General features: G+C 62.4%; 2 protein-coding genes and 1 long non-coding RNA gene across 19 annotated transcripts in view; 1 reads left to right on the forward strand and 2 right to left on the reverse strand.

Moving 5' to 3' along the window:
- PCBP3 (poly(rC) binding protein 3) overlaps positions 1-21,316 on the forward strand; it is a 249,420-nt gene extending 228,104 nt beyond the window's left edge. For 9 of the 16 annotated variants that reach the window (XM_059164968.1, XM_059164972.1, XM_059164970.1 and 6 more), the window contains 6 exons: positions 2,427-2,468; positions 12,371-12,449; positions 13,164-13,223; positions 16,169-16,221; positions 19,474-19,643; positions 20,595-21,316. In XM_059164968.1, the coding sequence (XP_059020951.1) occupies positions 2,427-2,468; positions 12,371-12,449; positions 13,164-13,223; positions 16,169-16,221; positions 19,474-19,643; positions 20,595-20,631 (441 nt within the window). In that variant the 3' untranslated portion in view covers positions 20,632-21,316. The remainder of the gene's footprint in view (positions 1-2,426; positions 2,469-12,370; positions 12,450-13,163; positions 13,224-16,168; positions 16,222-19,473; positions 19,644-20,594) is intronic. The other 7 variants (XM_059164971.1, XM_059164961.1, XM_059164965.1 and 4 more) reach the window with 3 other exon arrangements.
- LOC131825484 (uncharacterized) lies at positions 252-13,384 on the reverse strand. 2 transcript variants are annotated; one of them, XR_009351268.1, is made up of 5 exons: positions 12,487-13,384; positions 11,845-12,005; positions 11,557-11,709; positions 5,941-7,307; positions 252-5,814 (listed from the first exon to the last, which is right to left on the reverse strand). It is a non-coding gene; the product is annotated as an uncharacterized LOC131825484 (long non-coding RNA). The 2 variants fall into 2 exon arrangements; XR_009351269.1 differs by lacking the exon at positions 252-5,814 and having other exon boundaries at positions 6,624-6,910; positions 7,264-7,307.
- LOC131825482 (uncharacterized) lies at positions 14,181-17,477 on the reverse strand. Its single transcript, XM_059164974.1, has 3 exons — positions 16,983-17,477; positions 16,512-16,751; positions 14,181-14,700 (listed from the first exon to the last, which is right to left on the reverse strand). The coding sequence occupies exons 1-3, from the start codon at positions 17,464-17,466 to the stop codon at positions 14,693-14,695; spliced, it is 732 nt and encodes a 243-aa protein (XP_059020957.1). The 5' UTR covers positions 17,467-17,477; the 3' UTR covers positions 14,181-14,692.
- Positions 21,317-22,024: the final 708 nt, after the last annotated feature.

Consider the following 22,024-nt stretch of genomic DNA (forward strand, 5'->3'; position numbering starts at 1 on the left):
AGGTCAGGCCAGAGTGCTCATGATTTTATCATTAACACGGCAGCAAGTAAAAATGTATCCCCAAGTTAAAGGAATCTTATCAGATCCTCCAGACTGGCTGCACACGTTAGATGAGGGGCTGGGGCCTGCGTTTCCAAGACCGGGGTGTGGGCGGCTTCCCCCAGGAGAGTCCCACGGGGCCTGTGTGGTTCTGGGCAGGCCGGTGTCCACGGTGCCCGGCTTCTGCCAGCATCCGCTGCGGGCCCCCCTCCCAGCCCTCCTCAGCCCTGCAGTCTCCCAGCAGCCCTGCCCTTTGTCTGGACCCTTCATGTCCCTGTGCCCTCCTACGGCAGCCCCAAGATGTGTGCGCACCCCCATTTCACAGGTCGGAAGGCCAGGCCAGAGGCAGTCAGGGGCCCTTGTTCAGAGCCCTGTGTCCTTTCCCTGACACGTGCACAAACCCGTGGTGACACCGTGTGGTGGAGCACAGGTCTTTATTCCAAAGGGAGGCACAGGGATACACGGGAGCCCGGGACGCCCCACGGGTCAAGCCCAGCAGAGCCCCGGCCCTCCGTGTCATCCTTGTTGTAGGCCCTGCACGCGTGTCCCGGGGATGGTCTGGCCTCCCCCCTGGCTCTTCCTGCTTATGTGGGACAGAGGAGCCACCCCACATGCTCAGCAATGGGCTGTGACAGATGGAGTGCGGCCACGGGGCCCTCGGAGCCCAGACCCCCACCTGCCGCAGAGCCCAGGCCTAAGGGTCATGGCCAGCGCCCCCTCCCCAACTGACCTCCGGAGACGCTCCTCGCTGTGGGCCCGCCAGGGAGCACCAGCCGTGCACCTCAGGCCACTCACAGAGGGTGACGGTCTCCTCCAGACGGAACTCTGTCCGTCCGGCTGTTCTGTCCGGATGTCACCGCTGTCCGGAGGGCCTGGCAAACTGCCCATGCGCTTCAGGGAGAATTAAGAATTCCCTCGGAGGAAGAGAGAAGTCCGAAATGCCTAGGAGGAGGAGCCGCACTGCTGGGTAGCGTGTGGGGTTCACTCGGGCGTGTGGGCCCACGCGGGGAGCTGGCCTCAACCTCCATAGACCTGCCTGGCCCAGTGGGCGCAGCCTGTGTCCCGGGGCCTGGTACACATGGTGACCCACTGGGCACCTGCCCCGTGGCATCTCTACAGACCTTGACTGCGAGGTCTGGCTGCTCCGTGGACAGAAGTCCAGGGGGAGGGACGGTCCCCTTAGCCTCCTGCTGCATCTGATAAGATCCCTTTACTTCTCCTGGAACGCCGTTGGCGGACCCCGACCCAGACTGGGGCTTTGCCTCCCGTGGTCGCTCTCCAGGGCTTGGCTGACCTTCAACTCCCAGGTTGGGTTGTTTATGACCAAAACTCTGGGCAGATTCAAAAGCCGTGGTTGGACGGAAACTCGGAGGCCGCCCCTCAGTGTGGAGTCCGTGGGAGTGGCACTCGGACTGACCTGGGGTCTCCCTCTGTGGGTGCACACGTGCGGACACAGGTGGGCATCACGGGTCCACTCAGCATGTGCACGAGGACCCACATGGCCAGGGGCAGGAAGCCACATCCCTCCGCACCTGGGCCTTCCCGCCGGGGGCCTCCAATGCCGCGGCCCAGGGCGGGCGTGGCAAGTTCCACGCCGCAGCACGTGAGGCCTGACAAGTCCTCGGTCTTTGCTCTCCCTTGACACTTTGTGGTTCGTTTGTCTTTGGCCATGACGTTTCTGGGAACACCCTAGCCGGTGGACTGTTGAAGCAGGAGCGGGGTGGGGGCACGGGTCCACACTCGTGCCGTGGCTGGTCGGAATCTCTCTTGAAGCTGAAGCCTCAGGGACCCACGCTGGCCCCCAGGGAGTGGGGCCGAGCACGTGCAGCCCCCTGTGAGAATGGCTGTGCGGCCCTCTGAGGTCACAAGACCGGTCAGTCCCTCTTGTGACTGATTTGGTGCATTTCTTAATCTGCCTTCAGAAAGGTTGTTTGGTTCGCTTTTCTTGGGATAAATACTTTGTAAAAGTGTTTACTCTGAAAGCTGATGGAAGTTTCAAAAGCTTAACAATTCGTCTCTAACAGGATTCCATCCTTTACTGGGGTTTTCTTTGAAGAACCCCGGGGAGCGGGGGCCTTCTCGCTCTCCCCGCTGACTGCCCGGCCTGTGGCTGTCCGTGCCTGGGCTGTGGCTCCCCGGGCTCCTGCGTCTGGGGGTGGCCCCGGCCACCCCTGTGGGCGCCAGTGAGGCTCAGCGCCAAGATCCCCCTCTCTGCACCTCCCAGTGCCCTAGGCTGCTGGGGAAGGCGGGGCGCGCTGACCATGGGGCCTTGGGCCTGTTCCTAGGAAGTCACAGTCCCGAGAAAGCCCTCGTCCCCGGGGGAGGGCCACCGGTGGGCACAGCATGGCTGGCCGCTTCCCGAGCTGACGGTGTCTCTCTGTTTCTAGGCCTACACGATCCAGGGACAGTACGCCATCCCCCACCCAGATGTGAGTCTCCACTCTGCCCCCCACCTTCTCTTCTCGTTGCCCCTCCCCCTGCATGCTGCTGTTACTCGCTACTAATATTAATATTACACAATAATATTAATACCGCTCTCTCGGTGTTCCTGACCTGTGTCGTTTCCATATGACCTTGAGTAACCTTTAACCTCTTAGCACTAATTCTGCGCGTGTGGAGGACTTGGCCTGACGTCAAATTGCTCTCACTGCCGCTGCGCTCTGGGGCTTCCCTCCGTGCACAGGGCCTCAGGCGGCGGCCGCAGGGCTGCTTTGCCGGGCACTCGCCCCAGTGGGCAGGGACCGCGGGGTGCCCTCCGCCCGCCTGGCAAGTCAGGCGACATGCTCTCAGACAGGTGCTCTAAGAGATGCCGGAGAGCATGTTTGAACGTCCGGTAAGGCTGCACTTTCCGGAGCCGCGCAACACTCGTGGCGCCCCCAGGCCTCCCCACCCGAGGTCAGAAGCCAACGGGAGGGACCTTGGTTTTCCCTGCGGTGTTGAAGCCGCGCGCTCCACCATTGGGCTACTCAGCCATCCCCGAGCGCGTCACCGTTTGAGTACCGTGTCAGAGTTGAGGATGGGGACACCTGAAAATGCACCGTGCAGGGGCCCAGGAACTGAGGGGACAGTGTGTGGCAACTACAGGGCAGCAGGCGCGATCCAGGGCCAGCCCTCCACAGGGATCTCGACGTGCGCCAGGGGCCAGAGGCCTGCAGGAGCTGGTCTCGAAGGGAGGGAGAGAGGAGGGGAGGGACCAGGTCAGGGCAAGGGGGCCGAGCCAGCGGTCACCCGGTGCTGCTTCTAGCAGCCGCGGCGCGCCTGGAGTCCGCCGGGAGAAGCCTGTTTTCTCTACCCGGAGACTTGCCGAGCTTCACGGCCTCTCCCGAGAAAGCGTTTCCCGCCTGCATTCTCCGTGACCCGAGACGCGCATCTGGGAGGGCCGCCAGGCTGACGGGTGCTCGAGTCTTCTGCGAACCCCTGCGTGCTGACTAGGTGAGCAGGCGAGCAGGCAAAGGCTTTCCAGAGCGAAGCGAGTCTCAGTAAGAGCTTGCTGCCGTCGCGGGGAGCCCCTCAGAGAGAGCAGGGGTATGGCCAAGGCTGCTCCTCTGGAAGAATCCCGCAGGGGCAGAGTCGGCTAAGCGGGAGGCTCTCCCTGCCCCCGGAACAACCCCGAGTCCACGTTCAGTGGTCCCAGGGGGGACTACCTTAATGCTAAATCTCTAGTCCCCATGTCTGCCCGTGGCCACCCCCACTCCTGAAGCTGTCCTCCTGCTGCCCAGAACATGCTGCGAGGGCCCTAACTCCTTGCTGGGTAGAAGCCGGGCAGGGGCACAGCTGTCTGAGTTCAGCCGGTTGGTGCGGTGACACGCCTTCTGCCCACCTGCTCACTCGCGTCCCCTGCCCGCCCAGCCGAGCCCACAGCCACCTCGACATCCCCCCTGAGGACACGTGTCAAAGCCTGGCCTCTGCTAGTGACCCCCACGTCCCATTCCATGTTACCAGGGGTGCTCTGCCTTCTGTGTTTCTTAGAGACCCCAGGAGTGGGGGAGGTGGGGAAGGTGTGAACCCACTCAGCCTTCTCAAAAGAACCCTCAGCAGCTTTAAAACCTGTTTGAAGTCTCATAGCGTAGGAAGGCTGACAGCATTGCCCGAGAGAAGGAGGGAGCAGTGGGGGTTGGTCCATAAGACCCCCCACAGCAGGCAGGGGCAGGCCCCGGAGCTCCAGGTGGGTGATGCCCCGTCCCTCGTCACCTGGGCGACCACCCACTGCACCCATGAGGGGGTGCAGATGTTAGAGCCTGGGAGAAGGGGTGGCCCGTCCCAGCACAGGAATGCCGTGCAGAGTGGAAGCGCCCGTGGGGGTGGGTCGGGTGCTCTGATGGGCTCCACGGCTCCTCACAGACGGCCCTGAGTGGGGGTGCTGGGAAATCAGAGCAGAAACCAAGTGGGTCACAGGCCTAATCCCTGGGGTGGCACAGGCCTCGTCTGACACGGGGCCCGATGGTCTTGTGCCGCTGGACGTGCAGGCACGTGCATAAGTGTGGACTGGAAAACCTGGCTCGTCGTCTTTTTGAAAGCTCAGGAACTCAGAAAACAGGGGTGTGGCCCTTGGTAAAGGGCAGTTGACCCCAGAGAACAGCTCTGAGGTTGAGGCGGGAGCCACAGACCCAACGACGATGGCCTGGGGTTTCATGCGGCCTCTGAGCTGACAGGGAGGCGTCTCTGGCCTGCAGTTCCCAGGGCCGTGGGCATGCGCACCTGCCGGAGGCTGAGGCCTTCGGTCTGGCTGACTGGTTTCTATATTACTTGGCTGTTGTGTCATTCTTGTGATTTTCTCAGAATCTCTTAAAAGCGGGTTGTTATGCAGGGTTTTTTCTCAGGTTGGTTAAACTGATTAATAATCCCTGTTGCGTAATTGCCTCATTACACGTGGTAGAGCCTCGAGATAGTCGACTGTCAGGAAACGGCTCTCTGTGCGACCTTCTGCTGTGTGACTGGCCCCCAGGGCCAGGCAGCTGCTGGGACTCAGTCACAAGAGCCCTGAGAAGCGTGTGGCTTGCAGGCTCGAGACGTTGAAGACTGGACAATCTTACTGACGTCCCAAACAAAAATAAAGCCACGGTCTGGTGACGTCGGTGAAGGCGGCCGGGAAGGCAGCTTTTACTTGAGTTCAGTGTTACTCAGTAGGGATTTTAAAGGCTTTGTCGCAGAACGCAGATAGGGTAATAGTGGGAAGCCCTGTTTTATCTGTAATACACTGAATGCTGTTTAAGCGCTTGAGCCACGGTGGCTGACACACAGCACAGGACTCTCCAGCGGCCTGTGACCCGAGCTGCAGACTGTGAGAAAACACGTTCGTTAGCGCTGAGTGTGACTTTCTACAGAACTAGACCGTACGTGTTTCTCTGGGCCTGGTGTTGACGAGCGCGTTCCGGTCACCCTACCCGGAGACTTGCGGCTCCCTGCAGGGTCCTGCCTGCCGCTCACCTGTTCAGCCCGAATCCTCCTGGACCTACCAGGAGAGGCACCAGGACACCAGGTGTGGGGAGGGTGGGCCCAGGCCTGGCCGGACTCCAGAGCCAGGGGCTGCTGCGCTGACCTCCGCACAGCCGGCCCAGGTCTGCGTGGCTTCGGATGTGGGGGACGCAAGAGGGACTCGGATGTGGGAACCTCCCCGTCCTCTGCCCGCCCAGTGGCTGTGTCTCTTCTCTTACTCCACGTGACCACACGGCAGGGACGCGTCGGTCTCAGACCGCCCCCATGTGCGATTCTTCTTTGCTGGTCTTCAGAGGGTCCAGATCACTCCTCCATAGCGCGCCCTCATTTAAGGGACATCTAAGGGACAGCAAAAGCAAACAGAAGCTAAGCCGGCTGTTAGAGGTGGCCCGTTCACCGCGCCTGGTGCTGACTGCGCGGTAGTGGTCAGTTACACACAAGGAAGGGGCCGCTTGAGAAGCGCACCACCCGAGCTGAAGAGCCACTGGCTCCTGGCGGCGACGCCCAGGGACCCGGAGCTCCAGGAAGCGTGCTCTTCAGAGTCCGTAGCAGGAGACAGTACCACGGGAGTCACAACAGAAGTAGAAGACATCAGTGAGAAGAGGCACCTCAGGTCCTAGTTGTCCACTCACATGTCCCTGGGGGTGCAGGAACTGCCCTGATGACCGCCAGTCACCTCTGGAGCCCCGTGGGGATGGCGCAGAGGCTGCTCCTGGCACCTCACAGTGGCAACGGTGGGGAGCATAGCCTGCGCCCCCCAGGCCGCCTGCTGCTGGGCCTCACCTCGGCCCTGCTCCTTCCTCAGGACCCTGTAGCTCGGATACATGGAGAGGGACCCACGCACCGGACCCCTGAAGTCCCCAGTGGGAAAAGCAGGAGGCCAGCTCGCCTTAGGTCGTCCCTGTCTCCCTGCCCCCACCCCAGGGGCACTCTGTCGGCCCCCTGTCCTGCGGAGCCATTAGCCGCCTGCTGACCTCCGCCCAGCCTGCCCTCCAAGGCAGAGTCTGCATTCATCCCATCGAAGCCCCAAGAAGAGGTCCCCACACGGAATGAGGGAAGATTGTCAGAGATAAGCACTGAGAATTTCTCGGAATTAATAAAAGAAACCAAGCCCCACATTCAGGAATCCCAAGAATTCCCAAACAAGATAAGCAAAAAGAAATGCACTTTATACGTATCTAAAACCGCATGACATCAAGACCTAAAGCAAAACTCCGAAGTAGTCAGAAAGGGAATGCTCCCAAGGAGCAAGCACGAGCGTGGGGCATCTCAGCAGCCCCCCCGGAAGCCAGAGGTCGTGGCGCGGCGGAGTAGCTGTCAGCCCGGCTTCTGTCTGACGAGCATCTTCCAAGGACCGAAATGCAAGCATTTTCAGACTCACAGCCATGACCCACAGGCCTGGCCCTTCGGGAGGACGGTGACCGCGGAGGGAAGACTAGAGATGCGGGAAAGAGGGACTTGTTTCATTCACATAAGAACAGGCCAAGAAATAGTGGCGGTTGTGACTGCGTTAGGACGTAAACATTCAGGTGAACAAAAGCAGCAGTTGTGTGCACGCCTACAACAAGGCTGCCTAACTCGTGGCGTTAACAGAACAGATGGACAGAGACAGCTGACGTGTGCTTCGGGTGGACCAAGGGGATTCGGACTTTCTGCCGGTCACCGTGTCACCCCAGAAGAGGCAGAGGTACGGAGGTTAGACTTAAGATGAACGTGTTAAAATGTCAAAGTGACCGCTGACAGGGAAGATTTGACTTCTGTGACCTCCACCCAGAAAAATTTACTCACGTGACTTCCACCCCAGTGCTGAAGGGAGAAGCGGGGGAACGGGTCTGTACAAAAGAAGAAAAAGTATGAAAACCACGAAAGAAACCTTAAAAAGTCAGCACACTTAGACGTACAAGATAAAATAAAATGGCAGAAATTAGTCCCATGTTTGTAATTACGATCAAAGTAAAAGTAACCTTCCAGTTAAAAAATAAGACTATCAGACTTTAAAAAAAGAAAAAAGATGAAAAATAAACAAATAACGAACAAAACGGAAAAAATCTAGCATTGTTTCCCCCAGAGACGCTTCTAAAGAACAGAGACCCAGCGGCACTGAAGGAGAGTCTCTCCTGGGAAGACTCATGCGGGAGACCCTCCACACCAACACGCGCATCAGCTGGGCCGGAAAGCAAGACTTTAGGGCAAATTCTACATTTAGTCATTTACGTATCAATAAAGGCTCAGTTCACCAGAAGATGCAAGTTCAAAACTTGTCTGCACCTAAAACATACCTTCAGACACATACAAAGAAAAAAATCAACAAATCAAAAAGCTTAAAATCTGACGAGGAGTAGGGAGCCTGCCCCGACTGCTGTGACAGAGCTTGGACACCGTTCCACCCCCCATGGACGTCAGGCCCAGAAACATCACACAGCAGGGTCCCTCATTGCACCATCAAGACAACTCCCCAGCCATCAAAAATTGGAATCCTGTGGGCTGTACTCTCTCTCTTCATGGGTAGGAACATGAAATATCTTTAAAATGTCAATTCTTCCTAAATCAAGGTACAAATGTGATACAATTCCAGTCAAAATCCTACCAGGGGGTTAACATGCTGTTTAAAATCCGTGTGGAAGAGCAACGGCCAAGGATCATCAAGATGTCAATGAAAATCCGGGGCGCCGGGGGCTCACTCAGCTCGGGTCAGGATCTCAGGGTCCTGGGATCGAGCCCCGCATCGGGCTCCCTGATCAGCGGGGAGCCTGCTTCCTCCTCTCTCTGCCGGCCTCTCTGCCTACTTGTGATCTCTCTCTCTCTCTGTGTCAAATAAATAAATAAAATCTTTTTAAAAATAAAAATAAAAAAATAATAATAAAGATATCAATGAAAAGAATAGACAGTTGGGAGAGCCGTCCTGGCGGACGCGGGGACAAGCTATAGGGCCACACCGCTGGAGCTAGACGGGGTGGGCGCCGGGAGCGACCCTGGGCCAGCGTGCTGCTCAGGGAGCCAGGGGTCTGCTGGCCAGGCGGCTGCCGGTGTGGATGGCAGGGCGAGGACAGGTGGCCGTGGTCATCCACGTGGGGACATTGACCTGAACACTTCTTACGTGCCAAGAATTTCAACACAAGAGAGGAAAACAGGACGTTGAAGAAAACAGAGATCTTTCTGTTCTCAAGTCAGGGAAGGGTTCCGTAACCAAAACGTGAGCACAAACTGTGAAGAAAATACAAATGAATTTGTCTACCTTAAAATTTAAAAATCATCTTTCTAAAAAGACAGCAGAGGAGAGTGGGAGGAAGATCTTCCCGGCAAACGACGCGGGACTGAGATCTGATCTACGGGAGGGTCTGAGAGTAAGCCACGGTCACCCAGCGGGACACCGGCACGGACACGAGCATGTCACAGGAGAGACATGAACACGGCCCCAACACGCCGGTGGTCCGCTCCGGACAGCGAGCGGCGGGGGCACGGCGCGCCGGTCTCGTGACAGCCCAGTGAGCTTCAGCCTCCGCCTGCATCGCGGATCTGTTTCCTGTTCCCATCCAGCATCCGGTGGAGGCGGCGAGGGGCGGAGAGCTGTGCCTCGCCGCCCGTCCCCCCTCCCCCAGTGGCGTGGAGACGCGTGGGAGCACTGGGGGTCCGCAGTTCTAACGGCAAGCGCGTCTCAAAAAGTAGGAATCCTCTTGGCACTTTTTCTGCTCCTTCCTTAGAAAATACAGAAATGGCATCCCAAGGAGGTGACGTGCTGACTGCTTCAGGACAGAACCAAGACGAGAGGGAGGCCCGTGACCTCCACCATCCACCCGCCTCTCTGCCCTCCCGCTCCCTGGACCGGCGTTTATCCGGGCCGTGCCGTGCGCCCAGCCAGACTCCCCCAGACGTCCCTTGACACTCTTGCTGCACGGAGGGAGGGAGGGTCGCCGCTGGGGGGGCCGTTTCTTCAGGAGACGCAGCCGGAGCTTAGGGCCGGGACTGCCGAGCTGCCAGCGGGCGGTGGCTCCCCACCAAGTGCTCCAGCCTCCAGTGGCTTCCTCCATGTACGCGTGTGACCCACAGGACACACCCCCTGCTTACCTGCCCGGGAGCACCGGACAGGTGGGTGGGGGGAAGCCCCCGTGGTTCACAGTGGTGGCGCTCCCCAGAGGAGGTGGACAGCACCGCGTGGCCGGCCGCTGGCTCGCCTGATGCCCCCACCCTGCAGATCAGCACGGGGGCAGCGGAGACCAGACGAGCCCCGCTCCGCCAAGCGGCTCAGTGCCGGAGCTAACCCAGGCCGGTTCTGCTGCCAGGGCCCCACCCTCCTCTGCTGTCCCCCGCGGTCCTGACCAACACACAGCTGGGCGCTCGTGGGGACCCGAGACAGACGGGAGCAGAGCCTGCCCGAGGGAGGAGTCCAAGCACCTGCCCAGAGAGGTGGCGGGACAGGAGCACGGAGCGGCCAGGCCAGCCAACCTCGCGGCCCTAGGGACACCCGAAGGCTCCCCACCAGCCTGTCCCGGGCCCGAGGGCCGGGGCCCTTCGGGGCTGGTCATGCTCCAGACCACATCCCAGTGTGAGTGCTGCCTCTCGTGGAAATCCCGGCGACTGTCAGAGCACCCGGCGTGCCCCGCCCCCCACAGCCGGGCAGCCCTGGGCCCGACTCGCCTGGTCTCTGCTGCAGGCTCCCGCATGCTCTCCAGAAGCGGGGTCTCCGCCGGGTCCCAGGAACTCCCGTTACCGCCTTGTCATCTTAGCCCCGTTCTAACTCCGCCCAAAGGTGGGTTCAGAGCACGCCCCTGCCAGGTGACCTGTGCGACCTGTGCCTGCTGGATGTAGCTTCCTGGGGCCAGTGTGTGCGTCCGGCCCCCCAGCAGTGCCCCCTCTGCTCGTTCCTCGAGCCCCAGGATGCTGTGGTACTTGCCATCTTTCCTACTTGTCGCCTAAAGAGGAGCCTTCGCTAGGCCACGCAGTGGGGTCTCTGGCCCTCCAGGTCCCTTCCCTGCAAGGTCGTCTTGCCGGGGCACAGCAGGCGCAGACCATGTGTTAACCTCTCCTCCCTGTGACTTCAGCGGGTGTCGTGTCCCCATGACAGTGTTTGCTGGGTGTGCTCTTCTGACAGCCTCCTCAGGGTTCCTCGACGAGTGGCCGCTCGGGTCACACTGTGCTCAGGGATGTTAGGTCCCGGGGCAGACCTGACACGGGCCGGGTCAGCCCCCAGCCTTGGGTGCACCAGCGACTCTCAGCTGAACCTGACCCCCGCTCGGATGCACCCAGAGGGGCCTCCCTGAGTCAGGGTGGCCGGTGCTCCCAGCAGGCCCACCCTGAGTGCCGCAGGTCGGGGGGCACCCCAGAAGACAGGGAGAAGTCTGCACTTGGAGGCAGTCGCTCTGTCCAGCAAGGGAGGGACAAAAGCAGACACTGTGACATCTGTGTCACAGGAGCTGGCCAGGAAAGACCAGGGGTGGTCAGTTCTGCAGCAGCGGCCTTTCTCACGTCCCAGGGGCTCACACGGCGAAAGCTTCACCTCGAAGGCCTGACCAGGAGGCCACAGGTGGTCGCGGCTTGGCTCCCAGCGGCAGCCGGGGTCCACACGCCTCGCGCTGCGGGAACAACAGGAGCTGGACCGAGCGGCACGACACACTGTGGCCCCTGTGCCCACTGCCGCACCCATGCAGCATGACCGACGGGGCGGCCGCATCCTCCTCACGTTAGAAGGGGGTCTGGTGTTTGCGTGGCGCTACGTTGCTGACGGCCCTCAGCGACCCACTCCTCTCTCACTCTGAGGGGCATCTGTGAAGGCTTCTGAGTGTCGCAGTGTGTGTCCTCCGGCAGGAGCGCCGCCTCCCTGACACACTCGTGTCTCTGGGGACACCAGCTCCTCCCTGAGTGCCCCGCCCACTGACCCCGGGGGGCTCTGGGGCCGGCCCCGGAGCAGCGCTGGGACACGTTGGGGCCGGGCCTGCTGTCAGGAGGAGGTTAGGAGCGGATCCATTTCCCAGACTGCCGTGCAGACCCTGCGGGTGAGCGAGGCCTGAGGGCATCCCGCCGAGTGTCCAGCACTCCGCCTTCGGTTCCCAAAATACAGCCAGGACTCACCACATATACCTTTACCTTCTTTTGGGTTTTTGACCTAAGAACTGAGGCCCAGATGGGACGCCCTGGGTGGCTCAGTCAGTTGAGCGTCTGACTTGTGATCTCAGCTCAGGTCATGATCTCAGGGTCGTGAGTTCAAGCCCCGCATCAGGCTTGGGCTGGGTGTGGAGCCTGATTTAAAAAAGAGACAGAGGGGGGGGGGGGAGGAGGCCCAGATAAAAACAGCTGAAGAAAGCCCAGTAGGTGGGGGACAACGGGACAGAGCGGCCCATTTGGAGACCCTCACAGCCTCTCAGAGGTGCTCACCTGCCCCCCACAGAACCTTCTGGCACTGCATTCTGTGATCCTGGAAGGTCAGCTTGGGGAGGCCTTGCAGGGGAGGCAGGGCTGGCTCAGGGCGAGGTCCAGGCCAGGGCTGGGGTGGGGCCAGATGTGCAGAAGGGGCGTTGGCACAAGGCACGTGCATTCTGTAAGGACAGCATGACCTCGAAGCCCCTTGGGGCCCGGCAGGTCCTGTTCTGTGGCTCTCAGACCCTCCCCACAGAGCCAAGGGGCCCAGTGGCCTCTGCAGGCCTCCCTCGCCTGCATGTGGTCTGGGGATTGCTGCCGCCAGGCCTGGGTGAGCTGCCAGGGAGCCGAGGAGAGGAAAGGAACTGGGCGCTCCCACCCCGTGGCCCATTGGTTTCCCAGGCCAAGTCCTTGCGCTGTGCGTCTGCCATGTGTCCGCATGGCCCCTCTATTTGTGCAACGTCCTGTTACTGCCTTTTTAATTTGGTGTGACTGGTGCCCGATGACAATAATCTTCTTAGCTCTCGTGTCCCTCCTACCCCAGCAGTTGACCAAGCTCCACCAGCTGGCCATGCAGCAAACCCCCTTTCCTCCCCTCGGACAGACCAACCCCGCTTTCCCCGGTACGTACCCAGCTGCCCTCTCTACTCCTCTTCTCACCTGGGGACTCTCTGAGCGGTCGTTTCTCAGGGCGGCGAGCAGAGCAGGTACAGTTGTAGCTGCGGACGCCAAGGCGGCAGTGTAGACGCGCAGCAGGGGGCACGTCGCAGGGGCCGGGCGGGAGGTCTGTCTGTGTGTGTCCTGCGGTAGGCTCGTCACCTCGCGAGGGCCTGGTGAAGGGACGTCTGTCCCCTCGAGGGTCCTTGCCTGCTCTCCGCCGCCCCCAGGCGTTCTGGGAGCCCTTGTGCAGAACACATCCCTTCGGCCAGCCCTGAAGCCTGCTCTGTCCAGGAGCAAGAGCTCAGACAGGCAGCCGGGGGTGCCCTCCTGTGGGAGGCCAGTGCACAGCCCTGGAGCGACACCTGCCCAGGCCGGCACCCAGCCCCGCCCCAGGGAGAGCCGAGATGAGCCAGCCCCCAGCCCAGGGCACCGCCCCTGTCGGCACCCACTTGGCACAAGGGTGGGGGTGGGCCTTCACTCAGCCGCGTCTGGCCAGCCGGACGTCCCTTCCTCCCTGGTGAGGGCAGGGTGTGGCCTCGGCCGCCGTGCAGGTGACCGCACCCCGGGTGCGCTGGTCTGCGCGTGCGCCAGTCAGATCTTGAGCTTCCCTAGTTGAAGTGAGCTTGCTTATCTCCTTGAGGGCAAAACATTAAATCTGTTTCTTCTTTGCTCTCCAGGAGAAAAGCTGCCTTTACACTCCTCCGAAGAAGCTCAAAATCTGATGGGCCAGTCGTCAGGTAAAACACAAGCACCCTAGACGGAGAGAGGGCAGGCCCAGAAGGCGGGCACCTGACCCACCCGGGCTCGGGGTCGCTGACCTGGCGGGGGGAGGGGCCAGGAGGCCTGGTCGCGGCTGCCGCGGGGACGGCGAGCGCCTCAGCACCATCAGGGCACCCGGCCTGTGGGTCCGCCCCGGCTGCTGCTTCTGGGAGGCAGTGGCAGGTCCCCGGCTCAGAAGGCGCTCAGAGCGCAGCTGCCGGTCAGGAGGGCCCCAGGGTGGCGGTGCAGTGTGTGTGTGGGCGGGCGGCTGCGGAGCAGAACGGACCTGACCCTGCTTTGTGGAAGTGTATTTCGTGGGAGATGCACACGGTCAGGGAGCAGAGCACCCTCGGCCGGATTTGTCCACACGCATCTGGTCGCGCTAACATCCCCTGGGCTGTCGCAGGGCAGGCTCTGGTAGGCTGACCCCAGGGCCCGGTGGGGGCGGCAGGGCGGGGGGGGGCAGTGACCCTGCTGGAGCCTCGTGACAGGGCAGTCCGTTCCCTCGGGGGGGCGCCGCCTGCTCTCCCATACCCCTTGGGGTCAGAGCTCCCAAGCAGGCGCTGGCTGTCACCCCTCCAGGTGTTGGCCCCAGATCCTAGCGGCGGGCCCTGTGCCGAGATGCCGGCCCTGATGCTGCCCGCACCCCAGTGGGTTCCGTCTCAGTGCAGCTCTCAATGCAGTGAATGCAGAATTTAATGAATGAAAATCAGAGAAAAGCGTGTAGGACAGACTTGATGATGGAAACGGGTATCAACCCTCACACATGCCTGTGAGCCCGCCAGAGTTCATCGTGACTTCCCACCCAGCGACCGTCTCCCGGGACAGCTGGGGACCTAGGAGCCTGGCTTGCCCAGGACACGGAACCCCCACTCCCGCAGCCGCCCACCGGCCCTGCCCTAGCTCCCCCAGCACCGCCTGCAGGCCTCAAGGTTGTGGGCCGTGTGTGCACGTGGCCACTTTAAGGCGTCCCTGGGATGACCTCCCGCCCCGAGGCCCCATGGGACCCACAGGGAGAGCACACACATGCGTGTCCCCATACGGCCGCTGGGGGAGTAGGAGGCGTGGTGACCAGGGGCGATGTCACCAACGTTCGCGAAGCAGGTCGGGCTGGGGGGCGAGGCTTGACCCCTGTCCCAGCGCAGGCGGCGTCCGCATCTCACGAGGGAGGCTCACTGGGCACGAGGCCCCCAGACAGGAAGGCCGGCTGTGAGCGGGCGAGTCTGCGAACCAGCGGTTTATTCCCGTGCCCTCCTGACCGGAAGCCTGACCCTTTCCTTCCCTGGGCCAGAGTCCGCCGAGGTGAGCGGGCAGGACTCTGGGCTCTCTGTCCTTCCCCGAGCAGGCCGGGCAGGCGTTCCTGTCGGGCTCCCCCCGGACTGGGCAGATCTCCTAGAGGACATTTCGCAGGTCACTGTTTATGGGATGTGGCTGGACGGTTGGACAGTCAGATAACTGTATTGAGAAGAAGATAAAGAGCAGAAACTAGATTTAGCTGCGCAGAAGGGAATGAGGGTTCCCGGTGAGTTGGTTCATTCAGCACTTGCCAGCGGCCCCCCCCCAGCGCGGAGGGCCCCTGCGGTCTTTCGGGGCAGAGCCTGATGACTGCAGTGCGTCTGGTGTTGGGGACACAAGTGCCGTGGAGGAGGAAGCAGGAAGACGGGAGGGGTGGGTGGGCAGGGAGGCCCACGGCGGGAGCAGGAGGCGGCAGGGTGGGCGCCGGCGGAAGCAGTAGCCACGGCCTCGAAGGCATCCGACTTGCGTTTCCTTAGGCTTCTCGGGGCCTGTGGAGTGTGGACCGAGGGGCAGGGGCAGAGGCAGGCACCCGGAGGGAGGCAAAGAGAGGGCGCTGGCTCCGGGGTACTCCGACGGTGTGAGCCGGGCCGCGATGGCGGTTCTGCGGGGCCAGGCTCCAGACGCACGCGGGGCCTGCCGGGGGCACGGGGTGTCGGCTGTGCCTGGACCTGGTGCTCGAGATGCCTCTGGATGAGGAGACGGGAGTGCTGAGGGCAGGGGAGCCCGCTGGTCCTCTCGCAGCCCCTGCACACTTTGCTGTCCCTGTTTCAGGAGCAGGAGTAGACCTCATCCTGTGAGAAGCTGTCTCTGATTTGCTAGGCCCCAAGCTGAGAGTGTCACGATAAAAACTGGGGGCCTGGTGATCCATTAGGTCCATGTCTGCCCTTTCTGCACAGAAGCGCACCGTCTCTACTGGGCCTGGTGGCTTACTGGTTGACTGTTGAATCGGTGGGGCTGTCGGGGCAGGAGAACAGGCGTGGGGCTGTGGGGCTGCAGGGCCGCGGGGCAGGACTGCAGGGCTGCAGGACAGGGCATCAGGGCTGCGGTGTGGGGCTGTGGTACAGGACTGCCGGGCTGCAGAGCAGGGCTGCGGGGCTTCAGGGCAGGGCAGCGAGGCTGTGGTACAGGCTGTGCTGCGGGGCTTGCAGGGCTGCCATGCTAAGGTGCGGGGCTGTGGGGCTGCGGGGCAGGACTGGCAGTGCGGGGCTGCAGGGCCGCAGGGCAGGGCCGTGGGGTTGCCGTGCGGGACCCGTGGCTCTGCCGGCACAGACGGATTAGAGGGGCATCTGTACTAGGGGTACATAGGGGACCATAGGGCACACACTTGGCCAACATGGGGGCCCCCAGAGGTCTGTGAAGGGCATCCCGACATCACACCGTGGTGCAGGAGTGAAACCAGCATGTGTCCAAGATGAAAACGTGAAACGTCACCGTGCTAAGGCTCTTTGTCCTTGTTCTGAGAGAAGCTGGGCCTCCAGATGTAGGTTGCATTTGGGACTGAGAGCTCACAGGGCCTGGGCCGCCAGGACGTGTGTGCCCCGCCTGTGGGGACTCTGGGAGGCCGTGGGGGTGGGCACGTTGGGAGCAGCCTGCTGTCGGCCTGACCTTGTCCCCTTGGTGTGCCCAGGTCTGGACGCCAGCCCCCCGGCCAGCACTCACGAGCTCACCATTCCCAATGATGTGAGTATACCCGCGCCCTCGGCCAGCCCCGACCACCCGGACCACTCCCTCCCTTCCCCGGCTGGGTACAGCGGCCACAGAAAGGCACACGACGTCACGCTCCCGAGAGACCAGACAGGAAAGGAGCCAAGGGGACTTCGGGGCCGGGCCTGAGGAGCACGTGGGCCAGGAGCGCTCTGAGGGTCTGCTGCAGCAGGACACCCGTAGCCGGTGCCACGGCCTGTCCCTGCGCAGGGCTCCGCTGACAAAGTGGCCTCATGAACTACCCCCCCACACACGCTCAGCCCTACCTGCTGTCCTCTGACCCTGATGATCCTGAGGACGCGGACTCTGATCTGAAACCCAGACACCGGGGGGGTGTGGGCCACGTGTCCTTGAGGGGCAGCGGCTCAGGTCAGGCTTGCACAGGAAGGCGGCTACTTGGGGGACTGGCCTTCTCGGCTCACGTATCAGTTGCCTTTTCTGCCATCGAGCCGAGGTCTTCCAGGTCCTTCCCTGCTTTGCCCCTGGCACCAGCCAGGCCGGAAGCCCTACGAGAAATGCAGAGCTGTGGCGTCAGGGGTTGGCCCATCCTGCGTGTGGACAGGGACGGGCAGCAGGCCGGGAGAAGAGCGAGGCGTAGGACCGAGGGAGGCACCTCCCCCACCACCCTCCTTGGGACCCTGGCGTCCGGCTGCAGGTGACGCGCTCCTGTGTCTCCGGGAGTGGGGGTCCGCTCAAGGGAGCCCCCGACCCTGCCGTCCCGTGAGATGGTCCTTAACCAGCTTGGTCGCAGGCAGCCCCCTGAGGCGTCACCCACGGGGTAGAGGCAGGGACCACGCTGCGCGCGCGGGGCTTCTCCTCTGCGCCTTGACGGAGGCCGCTCCGCTCACGCCAGGCCCTGACGGAGGCCGCTCCGCTCACGACGGGCGGGCTCCTGTCCCAGGCTCCCTGCCCGAAGGGACCGGCGCCCAGAAAGCAAGACAAGGGGCTGAGGCTCAGAGAGCGGGCAGCGTGCCCTCCCGGGGAGTCCCTCAGAAAGAGGCCCCCTTCTTGGGAGGAGGATTTGGTGACACCACTGCCGGGGGGCTTTCCTGCGCTCCCCCCGGCCCCCCAGGGAGGCCAGGGGGGCTCTCCCCACCACCACAGCAGGACCTTCCAGCGGGCAGAGGCGCGTGGTAAGCGCCACCACACGTAGGCTCCGTAGCACGGGGACCCAGGCCGGGGCACGGCCGCCAGCCGTGTGGGACCTGCTGCTGGCGGCATCTGGCCTTGGGTTCTGTGGCTGATGTCACAGTGGGGTCCTCGCAGGCCCTGTGCCTGTGGTCACCCCACACTTGGGCCCTGTCTCTGGTCCCAACCCCAGATTCACCCAGAGATCTAAGGCCTCATACAGGTGACTCTAGGATGAGAGAGAGGACAGGTGTGTCCCCACAGAGCCTGGGGTGCAGCAAAGAGGAACCACGGTGCTTGAAAGTGTCTTCGTGGCTTCCCTCGGGGCTCCCTGTGGCAGCCCGCTGGGTAAGAGGAGAGAGCTGGGTGTGGGTCGAGGGGCGAGCAGGAGAGCAGGGCTCGGCCGGGGTTGGTGTCACTAGCGCCCACACCGCCTCAGCTCTTTCTGGAAGAGGGTCACGTTCCACACATAAGTAAGGAGTTTGGAGCGGCGTCAGGAGCCCCAGGCCGGCTGGGGGGCAGCGCAGGGCCCCTCGGAGATGAGGCCCCAGGGAGGAAGAGAGGGCTGGACACGACTACGTTTTCAGCCAGGAAATGGAAAGGCAAGATATCTGAGAACGTGGGGCCCCGGGCCCGGGGAGACGGCTTCCTCCGGTGGCTTCCTAGAGGAGGAAGCAAGCCGGTTCTGCAGGAGGCTCGGCAAACAGCACTTGCACTGGAGGGCGAAGCTTCTGGAAGGGAGGTTAGGCTGCTGGAGGTCAAGGAAGTGTGCGGATCCTCTTGAGTGCCGGCATCTTCTGGGGACCCTCCGTCAGGGGCCAGTGCTGCCGCCCCCACGGGCCCACGAGCCCAGCAGGCCCCTGCCTCTCCTGGCGGGGTCGGAAGGCAGCCCTCGCGAGGTCTCTGCTGCCAGAGAAGGACAAGTTGAGGCTCCAGGCCGGGGAGAGTGGCTGCTCCCTCACAGACCTCAGGGCGAGGCAGGAGGTCGGGGGAGCCGGGCGGTCCTGGGGTGGAGGCTTTCTGAACATCTGCGGAGACTCTGACGGTCTAGTGAGGCCACTGACCTCACCCAGGGAAGGAGGGCAGAGTGAGAAGCTGGAGGTCACCTCAGGGACAAGAGCTGTGGTCACTGCATAGGTCCAGGGGCATCTGTGTTTGTAAATGGGCTTCCTTCCTGCTGGCTACCCTGCGCCTGGCTCCAGGCTCCCTCTAACCCTCGGACGCGTGGACAGAAGCGGGCTTCTAGCACAGCTGACGCTCCCGGCCAGGCAGCTTCTCCCCCAGGTCCCGGAGGCAGACTTGGACGCTGTTGCACTGGCCCCACCCCTGCTCCATGACTGCTCTCGGAGCTGACCTCAGCGGCCCCAGCTCAGGCAGGGACTCGGTTCTGCCCCCAGGGAACATGGAGAGGTGCCAGCTGCCGCCTCTGTGGAGGCTTCTCTCAGGCCCTAGCTGCCCCCACACAGCAAGGTGGGCTGCCCCAGAGAGCCGGTCTAGAACTCGGGCTGCAGTCCAGCCCCGTGTGTGGCTGCTTCTGTGTCCCAGGGAGCCCTGGCTCTTACCCTTCTGGCTGCTTGACTCTTGGTGACCCGCCTGTTCCTTCGGATGGCCTAGGGTGGCCAGAGTTCACACCGTGGGAAGCACAGGGAACGTGTGTCCTCAGATCTGCACCAAGTTCATCAGAAGATGGGTTTCAGGCAGCAAAAACCTTTAAACTCTGGCTTCAGACAAACATTCCTCCACCCCAAGGACACCGCCAAGAGGGCCCCAGTGCCGACGCCTGCATGCTCCCTGGCTCCCAGGTCCCCAAAGCACAGCAGGGGAGGTGACGCGGCAGGTGCCTCTCCCCTTTGGGACCTGTCTGGACTCGCTACGGCAGGCAGAGCCCGGGCATCCGCAGCCTCAGCCCCAGCGGGAAAGCTACCTGGTGCCCTGCCTCCTGGGGGGTGGGGGCCGGTCCTCATCCTGCTGGGAGGGCGGAGGGTAGAGTGTGGTGGACACCACGCCTGGGCTGCCCTCCCTTGGGGGCCTCCAGGACTCTGCACACTCAGCTCGGGGTGGGGGCTCTTCTCTGAGGAAGTCCTCCGTCCTTTTTTCCAGCTAATAGGCTGCATAATTGGACGCCAAGGGACCAAAATCAATGAAATCCGACAGATGTCTGGAGCTCAGATCAAAATTGCCAATGCCACAGAAGGGTCATCCGAGCGCCAGATCACCATCACGGGGACCCCAGCCAACATCAGCCTTGCCCAGTATCTCATCAATGCCAGGTGAGCGTGCACAGGGCCCTGTCTAGCGTGTCGCGTCCAACGTGTCACGTCCAACGTGTCGCTGGCTGGACACGACGCTCAGAGGGACGGGCTCGCCATTGCGGGAGCCCAGACTGTGCCCGGTCCTCTCTGGTGGCTTCTCTCTCCCACCTGGGCTTGGGGGCGGGATGTGGTGGAGACAGTCTCCACACGGACTTGGGGCCCTACCCCCGTTCTGCACGCTCACACCTGACCCTTCACCCTGCAGTCTCGGTTGGGGGCGAGAGGGGGGCTACACGGCCTGAGGTCAGCCACACGCTTGGGGTAATGGGGTTACAGAGTCTCGGAGAGCACATCACTGCTCTGTTCTCGCACACGCCCCGTGGCTGTAAAGACACGGCCAGCTCCCAGCCCCCGCCGAGCAGCGAATCTGGGCATGTGGGAGGGTCAGAGGGGACACAGGGGCAGGGGAGGTCAGCTTCCCAGCCCAGCGGCGTGCCAGAGAACAGGGGCCAGACCACGCCCGGGGCCAGACCCTGCTTTTTAACTCAGAACATCAGGCCAGGCTCTGGGGGGGCCGGGTGGACAGGGGCGGCGGCCCCCACTGCGGCCCCCACTGCGGACCATGGGCAGCGTGATGCGGCGCCCCTCCCAGAGCCGCTGTCCTCCCTCGGGGGCCTCCCCAGGACTCGGCACACACTCAGCTCGGGAAGGATCATGGTGGCCGAAGCTTGTCCAGGCGGTTAGTGACACACCCTTGACGTGGTGACAGGGAAGACAGACGCTCCAGCGTGGTCCCAGTGAGCCCCCTCCCTCCGTCCCGCCTCGGTCTCCAGCTCCCGGCCACACTTCTGACCCGCAAGACGGGGGCGGGGGCGGGGGCCGTGAGGACGCACACAGCGAGCCGTTCGCTTCCCGTCCTGTTTTACGAGAACATCGTCACCTGTCTCCCCTCTGCCTTGTCCTCTCCAGGCTGACATCTGAAGTCACTGGGATGGGCGCGCTCTAATCCCGCCCGACGCTCTGCTCCGGGGACCCTGACCTGCACCGCTGCACACGCTGTACAGACCGCCCGCCCACCGTCCGTCGCAGATACAAATAGAGGTTTTCTTTATTAACGGAGGTTACCTGTGCCACAGACATGCACACAGCGACAGAGCAGATCTGTCTGAGACCCGTCCGCTCGGGCTCGGTCCCCGGTCTCTCTCTCGCGCTTACTTTATGCTCGTGTGTTCGTGCATCGGCATGCCGTGTTAGTTCTTTTAAACGCTCTGGGGCGCTCCCATCTGTGACGTTTTAGAAATACTGCCCCTTAGTGTCCGTGTACCTGTTGAAGAATTAGTTTGGCATTTTGACAGCACTGCCCACAAGCCGTCTGTCCTAGACCGTCTAGAACGCGGCTGCTTTGAGCGGTTCCGTCCCACTCAGCACCCCTCCGACTCTGCCCGCCCCCGCAGGCCCGTGCCCCCTCGGCCCCGGCCACGCAGGCCTGCATCGGGCAGGGGAGGGAGAATGGAAGACAGGGTCCTGGGCCAGGGTGCAGGCGAGGTGGGGGTGCTGGAGTCCAGACTACACTGAATTGTCTGTCACGTGCTGGGGACGCACACGGGGACCCCCAGGCATCTTCCGGGGGGCTGGCCAGGTAGCACCTCTGCACCATGTTGGAGTTCAATAAACGTTGTGTGCTGCTCTCACTGGCCCTGCTCCTGTCTGTGCCCCCCAGCGCCGCTGGCTCCGCTGCACGCACACACGCGCGCGCGCACACACACACACACACACACGCACGCCGGCTGATCACAGGTCACCGTCTCGTCCCTCCCCACCCTGATTAAATGTCTGACTTGCAAGGTCACTCTAGTGTTGCTCTTGCAAAACTTCCTAAAATGACAATAAGGGAGATCCTGTTTCTGAATCGTAGAACGCACCTCTCCCCCCACCGCCGCTATGTGCTGGCGGCCGGCCCGGTCCCTGCACGGCTGCCGGCCCCGCTCGCTCGCGACGGGCAGCTCTGCCCACCCGTGCTTCACTGGAAAGCCTCGTGTGCCTCTTCTGGACCCTGAAGCTCTTGGCGGGGGCGGGACACAGGCCCCCGTGGATGGCCCCCACACTCGCTCACGGCAAACAAGGACCGAGGCCCTTCCTGTCTGCTGTTGTACCCAGGCTGCCTGGCCGAGGGGCTGTGCTCAGGGCCGGAGCTGGTGGGGCCGCAGTGGACCCAGGCCTTCCTCCGGGCACAGGAGCTGTGGACGGCCAGTGGACAGGTTGAATACGTATCTTAGAAACAAAAGGAGCCACAGAAGCAGGAGAAGGCCGCAGCGTGGAGGGCGTCACAAGTGCCGTGGCTCTCAGACAAGGCGTGGCCCCGAGGGGCGCGTTCTGGCGGAGAAGAGCTGGCCGAGGGG

The sequence above is a fragment of the Mustela lutreola genome, chromosome 2 (assembly GCF_030435805.1).
Source record: "Mustela lutreola isolate mMusLut2 chromosome 2, mMusLut2.pri, whole genome shotgun sequence".
NCBI lineage: Eukaryota > Metazoa > Chordata > Mammalia > Carnivora > Mustelidae > Mustela > Mustela lutreola.

Excerpts from the sequence above, each read along its gene's own strand:
- LOC131825482 (XM_059164974.1), bottom strand. The coding sequence starts at position 17,466 with ATGCCGCCAGCAGCAGGTCCCACACGGCTGGCGGCCGTGCCCCGGCCT. Across the intron at positions 16,752-16,982 it reads GGCTGCCTGCGACCAAGCTG|GGCTTCCGGCCTGGCTGGTG; the intron begins GTTAAGGACCAT and ends CATTTCTCGTAG.